Raw genomic sequence first — 8,833 nt, forward strand, 5'->3', positions numbered from 1 at the left:
ATTTTGATTGCATTTTCCTGTTTCTGTCAAAGATCAATATTTTGAAATGTGTCCTCATGGAGAATGGCTTGATTTCTCCTCTTATAGCTGTCAATTTGGGAATTTTCTACTAGCACAGATTAGAGTCTTTGTGAGACTTCTTACTGCAATCAAGTCAACTTCATACAACATCTCTAATGCTTCTTTTACTGACGTCATTTCATCGTACAATCAAGCCTGCTCTTTCCTAAAACACTAGTACAGCATCCAAAACAATAGAGATTAAAGTTTTTCTAATGTTCCAACTCTTCAGGTTTATTTTAAAAGAAGTGTGTGTGTGTGTGTGTGTGTGTGTGTGTGTGTGTGTGTGTGTGTTTTATTTTTGAACTTTTCATAACAAAGTTTATCTGCCAGAAAAAAAATTGCTTTAAAAATGGTCAATAGTCAGATAATGCCAAAAATAATAAGTTATTTCCACCACCACCCCCAGCTTAAATTATTATATTGGTATTGTTCTTCTCAGTTCAAATTAATGAATCCTTTCCTCCATAATGCAGGATGTATTTGGCACGACAAACATTAGAGCCATCTCTTCATCATTAAATTGGGCAAGGGTAACGCACCGGCTCTCAAACTGTTAAATGTGTGTTAGGGCTTTAATGAATGGGACAGTTGTCTTTGTGCCAGCTTAACTAACAACACCGACATGATTAGCATACATTCTGGCAACTGTTCTAGGACAGAGTCTTAGGAAAAAGAAGCTTTTATCTTTAAGCTTAATCGACTTTAGCTTTCCCTGATATTTCTGTTTTTAATGTGAATAAAATAATGTGTAAAGGAAATCCTACAACAAAAATTACTTTAGAATACATAATTTTATTAAGGTTATAGATATTTCTCATGCAAGAAATGAAGTCCAGTAGCCACCCCCCCCAACACATGAACCATGTTGGAATTTTGAAATGAATAGAATATTTATTTTTCTCTTTATAATGTTGGCAAAAGTCATGGAGCTTGTGGATGACTTGTTTTTTTTAATGGTGCTACATGTCTTTTATGTAGTTCCTCTTTTGATAAAAGAAACTGAGTAAAACATGACTAGAAAGGGTGTTATTCTATTCTGTTATATAAGAGGTTTGAATGGACAACTTATGGGCTTACATGGCCCTATAAGTCTTCTAGTTCAAGTGCCTATCATACAAAAGGAACTCTCATGAAAATATATTGATTTTTGTCTCACACTCTGCTGCCCTATATATTTATTTATCCAGATTACCAAATTGAAGAAAACAAAAATAAGTAATTAATATAAATCTAATAAATCCAGTGTTTGTGTTTAAGTTTTTTTTCTTCATGGTGTGCTATTAACTTAAAAATTATTGCAAGCTAGTGAAACACAGCAAACAAAAGTTTTGCTGGAATGTGAGAGAAAAAGTTATACTGATATTAAATTTATAATTAGTTAATATGAATATACACATGCATGGGTGCAAGTTTTCATAAGAACTTAAACATATAAGCATACGCTCTTCCATATATGCTACAATTATACACACCCTTAATAATTTACCCAGTGATTAATTATGTCATGAATTAGTTTAATATAAACTTTAGCATAGCATAATACTACAATATCTCACATTTAATCCTAAAAACAAACAGACACCAATAGCAGGCACTTCAGTGAAAGAACAAGCTCATGTTCAAATATAAAATGGTAAAAACAATCAAGAAAATATGAAAATATATACCTTTAATTTGCAGACATATAAACAATTTTGGTACGGTACAGACACATGATGATGATAAGTAAAGTGACCCATTTGAAGCTAAAACATTTCTTGTTGACACTGACAGCTTTTCTATAGTTCTTACATAAAATAAAATTTCCATCTCATGCAAAGAAGGACAAGTTAGAAATCACTGACAAACCAGTTTTCTTCATTGCAAAAAGAGTCAGTAAAAGCTAAATTATCAGAGGAATCTGCTTACAAATAAACTGTTGGATGTTTTCCACAGTCAAAGAAAGGAGCCAGAATGGTAGCCAATGGAGCTAAACAACTACAGCAAAAGTATCATGTTCACATAAAATGCCTAACTAAAACAACCAATAGCTTTCAGAGGAATTTAACTTGAATGCAACTTTTATTTTTCTCATGTGGTAAATGAATACAATCATACACAACCTAACATATAATCCAAGAACAAATTGCTGCTGACAAGCTGAGGATGCACTGACGTCCTAAACACCAAGCCAGCAAGCTGAGATTGAGACCCTGGTGTGCTTCTTGTGCAATGTCTAGTTACATTTTACAAAGAGAATAATTCACACACGATGCCCCACTTCCTGTAATTCTAGTAAGTAAGTGCGGTGGCAAAGCCAACAGGCAGCAGGTGGACATACACAAAATAGTGCATTCTTTAGCAGGTCAAATTTGTAACACATGGCAATGTTTTGATGCTTGCCCAACATGAATTGCACTTCTTTCAAATGTCCTCTCTTTCAAACTGTAATTGATGTCCTTACGAGGTAATAAATTCTGTTTACAAGTGGATTTCTTTTCATTATTATCATATATTTAAGAAGGGAAATTCAATTTACTTTAATTTTATATTTAATGTGAAAAACAACGTATTTAAAATATACTCTCTCGTTAAATGTACAACTATCACGTACAATACTGCAGTTCCCTGCAAAGGGGCATCTGGTGCCCTCTTGTGGTGAAAAGACATTTTAGAACAACAAAAATGTACTTTTCTTACCTTAGTCTTGAGTTTTGTCAGTGATCTGCTTGGTGTATGAGAGCTGCCAGTTATGTCCAGCGTTTTATATATTTATATATAAATAACAATGATATAGCTGTTAGTACTAATTTTCATTTAAAAATTCTGTACACATTTTATAACCTCTGAATTTGAATTAAAAACCTGTAAACAGCTATTTACAGTATATTACAAGTTATAAATTAGTTGTCCTTCAGTGGAACTGCATTAGCACATCCTTGTTTGCGTCGTTGACAAAGACTACTCATGGCAGTTAAAACATCCCTCTGTTATTCCACAACGAAACATCAAATATTAGAAATATCCATTGGTTTCCTCTCTCTCATACACAAGTCAATTTTTCCTTTCAGTGGAATTTGTACTTCCAAATTTTCGTCTTCCCTGTGGTGCTTTTTACCTTTCCGTAAGCAGATATATATGCCCATCCCTGTTACTACTGTGATGGAACCCAAGCTGATGACAGACAGAGCTACTAATGTGGGCATACAGGACACAGATTCTACCTTCCTATGAGTTGGTTCTATTGAGATTTGTGGTTCTTTCTCTTCTATACTAATTTCTGGTTCTTTTCTTAAAAGACTCTCAATATAGCTCTCATTACTGACAGTGTCATTGACAAATAGGTTCACCATGACAGTGGAATGGAGAGGTTCGGGGTAGCCATGATCACTCACTTTCACCAGTAAACGATGCAGTCCATAATCCGTCTGCAGCAACGCTTCTTCCAGAGTTATGTTGCCAGTTTTCGGGTCAATTCTGAAGGACTCGGGCCTGGGACCTCTTCTCCCTATGATACTGTAAGCTATGACAGCATTCATACCTGTATCTTTGTCAACAGCATAGACCTCTGTAACTGGTGAGCCAGGGAGAGTGGAAGGTAGGACCAACAAATAAGACATATTAGACTGAGGAAACAAGACAAGAGGAGGGTTGTCATTGATGTCCAGAAGGAGAATTGTGATTTTTGTGGTGGAAGAAAGGGCAGGCTCACCCCCATCAACAGCTTCCACCCACAGAGTGTAAGAGCTTTGCTGCTCCCTGTCTAAGGAGACTTTAGCTCTCAGCATGCCCTTTCCTGTGTCTATAACAAAAATGTCACTCTGGTTTACCACTGAAAGGGCTACCCATCCATTCCTCCCAGCATCGGCATCTGTTACACTAATGACTCCGATTTCGCCATATCCTGGAAAGTTTTCTGGCACAAAAAAGCTGAAGTCTTTGTTGATGAACCTAGGGCTGTTGTCGTTTTTATCCAACACAGTGAGAGCCACTGTAGCCACTGATTCTCTGGGTGGCTGCCCACAGTCCACAGCACGGACAGTGTACCTATACTTTTCTTTCTCTTCTCTGTCCAGCTGAGTAGAAACGGTCAGAATCCCTGTGACACTGTCTAAAGAAAAATATGATGGTGCATCTGGCCCCAGGAAATAGGAAACTTGGCCCCTCTCACCGCTGTCAGCATCGGTAGCATAGAGCTTCGTTAGAAAGGCGTTGGGTACGTTGTTTTCTTCAATGGTCAGTTCTATCAAAGGTTGAAGGAAAACAGGAGAATTGTCGTTGTCATCTAAAAGTTGTACTTTAATGACTCTCTTGACACGAAACCCTTCTGAGTTCCAGGCCACTACAGCTATTTCGTAGAATTGCTGCAGCTCATAGTCCATAGGTTTCGTGGTCTCCAACAAATATTCATTGTTGTACGGCTTGTAGGGTGCTAGCCTAAATGGCCCTTCACCATCGAGGTAACAGTTAAGCTTAGATTTACCTTCTGGATCTCTTATGGTGAAAAACGCAATTGGAGTGTTAACAGGCTCCAGTTCTTTCAGATACACAACCCCATCCATCTCATTTGCAATATAACGTGGGACGATTTCTGGGGGTCTGAAAATGACTTTGATGATGGACACAAGAGCAGTGATCACTGCAGGGATACAGCCTGGTCCATTAGCAAGGATGGTGAGCTTATGTGTCTGTAGAACACTCCCACCAATCTTACTGAAAAGTTTAATGACTCCAGTCGTCTCATCCAGGTGGAATAAATCCTTGGATTCCTGTGGAACTTTCTGGCTGTAACTGTAAGTGATCTGTGCGTTGGTCCCTAAGTCTCTATCCACAGCCTGGACAGCTGCAATGGGGGTACCTACTGTAGCATTTCCATAGAGGGTGACATTAATTTGTGAGTCTATAAAGAGAGGACAATTGTCATTAATGTCACTTATGCCAATGGTGAGGGTGGCACTACCCAGCAGTGGTGGGGACCCACCATCCTCAGCTATGATGATGCTTACATACTGGTCCTGGGTTTCTCTATCCAAAGCACCCATGACAATCAGGTAGGGGGTTCGTTCCCCATTCTCATTCTCCTCCACATCCAGGGTAAACATGCCATGGTAGTCCAGTAAGCGATAGGTTTGCACTCCATTAATGCCCACATCGGGGTCCACAGCTGGGTGCTCTATCGCCAATCGGGTGTTTACAGGTGAATTTTCCGGGACCCAAACAGAGATTTCAGAAATTGGGAACTGTGGAGCATTGTCATTGATGTCCCTGATGGCAATTTTCACCTTTACAAACCTAAAATATTCCTGAGGCAGGACCAGCACATCCAGAAGCAAAAGGCAAGAGTCAGAGGAAGGAGAGGAGGCAATGGAGGTGCTGCCGCCCCAGGCAGTCCCTCCACCCCCATCGAGACACAGGGCTTCTCTGTCGATCTCCTGGGCAGAAGTGTGCAGCTCCCCGGAACGGTTGTCTAGGGTCACATACTGGCCACTCAGCCCTCCAGAGGCCAAGCTGAAAGAGAGAGGGGGGTTCCCCTCAGTGGCAGTGTGCTCTGGATGCAGCAGTTGCTGACTCTGCCTCCCAGAGGTCCGGGGCAGCAGCCTTAGGTCTTCCGCCAGGCTGCCTATGAGCACCCCCGCGGGCAGTCCCTCGTTTAGGCTGTACAGCAGCTCCGTGGCACGGCTGTAACTCGCGAGGCAGTTGAAGGGTCCCACGAAGAGGAAAAGCAGAAAAACATGCTGGAGTGAAGGGAGGGGAGAAGGTGATTACACACTCCCGAAAGCAGAGATGGGAGTTAGGACGGAGTGACCCCCGCCCGGGACAATCCTCATCCCTATTTCCACAAACGAAACCTCTCATCGTAGGCGCAAGAGATGAGAGGACACTTACTGCCAGAGACGGAGGTCTGAAGAGCAAAGCTTGAAACTTACTCCTTTCTCCTCATCATATATTCTCCCCACTCCCACCCGGTAGGATCGCTAGCCTCTTCTAGCAGAGAAGACTTCAACTCAGAGGGCTGCGCAACGCGACAGGAAACCTTTCTAGGTTATGGGAAAAGAAGGAGATGGTGGCGGCGGAAAGCCCTGACGGGTGAATAATTTACTTCTCGTTGAAATGATTCTGCCATGAAGGACCCCAAACACCTAACATGTTACACTTATTTTCTATGAAGCCACTATAAGCCACAGCATCAACACCAATAACAATAATAACAACAACAATATGGAAAATTGAGACATACTCCCTACCTGCTCCCCCCTTAGATGGGGGGTGGTTTCATTTTAGTTCGCTCATAAAAATCAAATCAAATGATCGGGGTCGCTATCTCTTATCATGCCTTCTACCTCCTTCCAGTCTTAGGACCCCGCAAGGTAAACGCGGAAAATTATTATGCAAAAGCATTTGTCAGTTGCAATAGACAGTTACAAGCTTACATCGGCCACAGGAATCAAATCTTACACCCCTGAATATAAACAGAATTGAGGGCACTCTCGGCCCTCCACCTCATCCAACATTTCTGCTTCAGAAACTTCCTTTCTCAACCCGAGGGACGAAGCTATTTGCTAAAATACCATAGGCGCTGTATCCAAAACTCCGTTCTCCCCCTCCCATCTTCTCCTGAAGTTTGCATTATGGGAAAACGTTTGAAAACACCTTCAAGGAGTAGGAACATTTGGAGAGCATTGCAACTTCTGGAGGACCCGGGGTTTCTGCATCCTTACCGTCAGGTTCCTGTGGCTGGTACTGCTCCTGGGACGATGTAGATGCCCCATATCCAGGCACGGGTGCCAGGTAGCCGGGCGCAAGCTCACTGCCTGGACCAGCGAGCTGCGCGCGTTCCCTTGGCCGCGCATTCCCTGGGAGGCTGCAGTCAGCGCGCTCCAGAAGGGAGGGTGGCGGAGGACACTCCCTCCCCGTTCATGCAAATCGCTGGGGAACTTCAGCCAATAGTCACTGGCCTGTCAATTAAGACCAGGAACTCGTATGCACTGGAAAGCCCAGGGCCAGAAGGGGACATTTACAGTGTCCACTCCTGGACATGATATGTCCACACTGGCTCTTGAAGGCTGCTAGGAGATGCCACCAGATCTGGCACCAGAGCGCCTGTCAACCAGCCTTTATTGCGCCAGTTAAATCCTAAGTCCACAGGTTGCTCGCCAGAGAGGGAGAATTAAAATAAATCAACAAGACTACGCTGGTATCCGAAGGCACAAAAGCGGTCCCACAAAATCTTGCTTTGCCAACCAGTTCCTTCCAGTCATGCGGGTCCAGCAGTTCTTTGCATAAGCAAGAAAACACACTTTTCTCAAATAACAGCAGCCTCAACTTCTTTGTGCCAGGATGAGAGAGAGCCAGAAAAGCCAATCTATGAAATCCATAAAGGTTCCTCATGTCTTCATTTTAAACTGCGCTGTTGGTGATGGCAAAGATGATAGTTTCCAGGGTGCAAGCATCTTTGGGTGTCTGCCTGGAGGTTTGATTTTAGAGACAGCCGCAGTTTCTAGCGGAAAGACTAGAAGGAAGTGGTGTGTGTGTGTGTGTGTGTGTGTGTGTGTGTGTGTGTGTGTGTGTGTGTGTGTGTGCGCGCGCGCGCGCGCACTGCAAGCAATCAGCTGTCTTTCTGGAAGGGATACATTTAAAGGAGAGAGAGCAGTCACCAAAGCTTAAATGAAATACTGGTTACTTTTTAAATTTTTGTTTTCTCTTGTCACTCTCCTCTCCTAAATGCCTATTGGAGAAATGACCCCTTAGGAACAGATCAGGGTCCAAAATGCTTTGCTAGCTTTTCTGACTTTGACCCTCAACAGTTTATGACCTTTAATATTTCATGAAATCAGAGCTGGTGGGAAATTTCAGTGCATTCAGTCTGTGAGACTGCCTTATCAGCAGGGTGCTGTATAAGGAACGCCCAAGGCCACTCAGCCTCTCTTCAAGTTTAGATTTTCTACACTAGGCTTCCAAATTTCCCCTTTTCTGGCCTAAACAAACTTCTTACCTGCTGAGTGGTAAGTGATCGAGTCTAGACCAGAAAAATGTATTCCTCTGGCATCAGAAATAGCAATTTTCTGAGGAAAAGTTAATTTAGTTTCCTTCTACGTTGTACTAAACAAAATAGAAATTGTTTGGCTAAGCTAATTGTTCAGCTTATGGTCATATTTTCTCTCGTTTTCACTCATCCTAGGTCTAGTGTCCTAACCATTGACAAAGTACCCCATTAGAATACCTGGTGTGTAGCAGCTTGTTAGTACACAAATGGTGCTCTACATGCGACAGACCAAACGCTCTATACTGCATTATAATATGAACATAGCTCTTCTCAGTGTTATGGGAAAGTAGGTGAAGTGGCAAACACATGTGTACACATCTAGCTGTGGTCTTCTGGGTAGAAGGCCATTATGCATCTGGTAAACCACCCACATCCAGGGAGGCATGTTTGCTTCCTCTGTCTCACTACTTCGTCTGCTGGTTCTGCCCTACAGCTGAACTTCTACCATTATTGGTAAATATTTACCTTTGAGTCTGTAGTGAAAACGTTATCAGATTCTAAAAAAATCTGTCCCACATTCCATCTAAATTGTGTTTATGATTTAATGCAATACCCTTAGCTTCGGGGAGTCAGGAGCCATGCCTAGAGTGAGAGCATCTTTCAATGGTTATAAAACCCACAATATGCAACAATTCATTTGTCATATAGACAGTAAATGTATATGCTCACACACTTCATGTCCTCTTCAACTGCTTAAGGTCTCCATCTCTCTGACTCTGGTGCTGTTTCTTCCTCTTTCTGTGTAGG

General features: G+C 42.0%; 1 protein-coding gene across 1 annotated transcript; it reads right to left on the bottom strand.

Moving 5' to 3' along the window:
* Window positions 1-835: 835 nt before the first annotated feature.
* Window positions 836-7,559, bottom strand: Pcdh20 (protocadherin 20). The gene is made up of 2 exons (XM_036199528.1): window positions 6,762-7,559; window positions 836-5,777 (listed from the first exon to the last, which is right to left on the bottom strand). Exons 1-2 carry the CDS (start codon window positions 6,891-6,893, stop codon window positions 3,051-3,053), a joined length of 2,859 nt encoding a protein of 952 aa, XP_036055421.1. The 5' UTR covers window positions 6,894-7,559; the 3' UTR covers window positions 836-3,050.
* Window positions 7,560-8,833: the final 1,274 nt, after the last annotated feature.

This window comes from Onychomys torridus, chromosome 9, assembly GCF_903995425.1.
Source record: "Onychomys torridus chromosome 9, mOncTor1.1, whole genome shotgun sequence".
NCBI lineage: Eukaryota > Metazoa > Chordata > Mammalia > Rodentia > Cricetidae > Onychomys > Onychomys torridus.

Coding starts and splice junctions, on each gene's coding strand:
- Pcdh20 (XM_036199528.1), bottom strand. CDS start 6,893: ATGCGCGGCCAAGGGAACGCGCGCAGCTCGCTGGTCCAGGCAGTGAGC. Junction 5,778..6,761: donor CCAGCCACAGGAACCTGACG/GTAAGGATGCAG, acceptor CCTTCACTCCAG/CATGTTTTTCTGCTTTTCCT.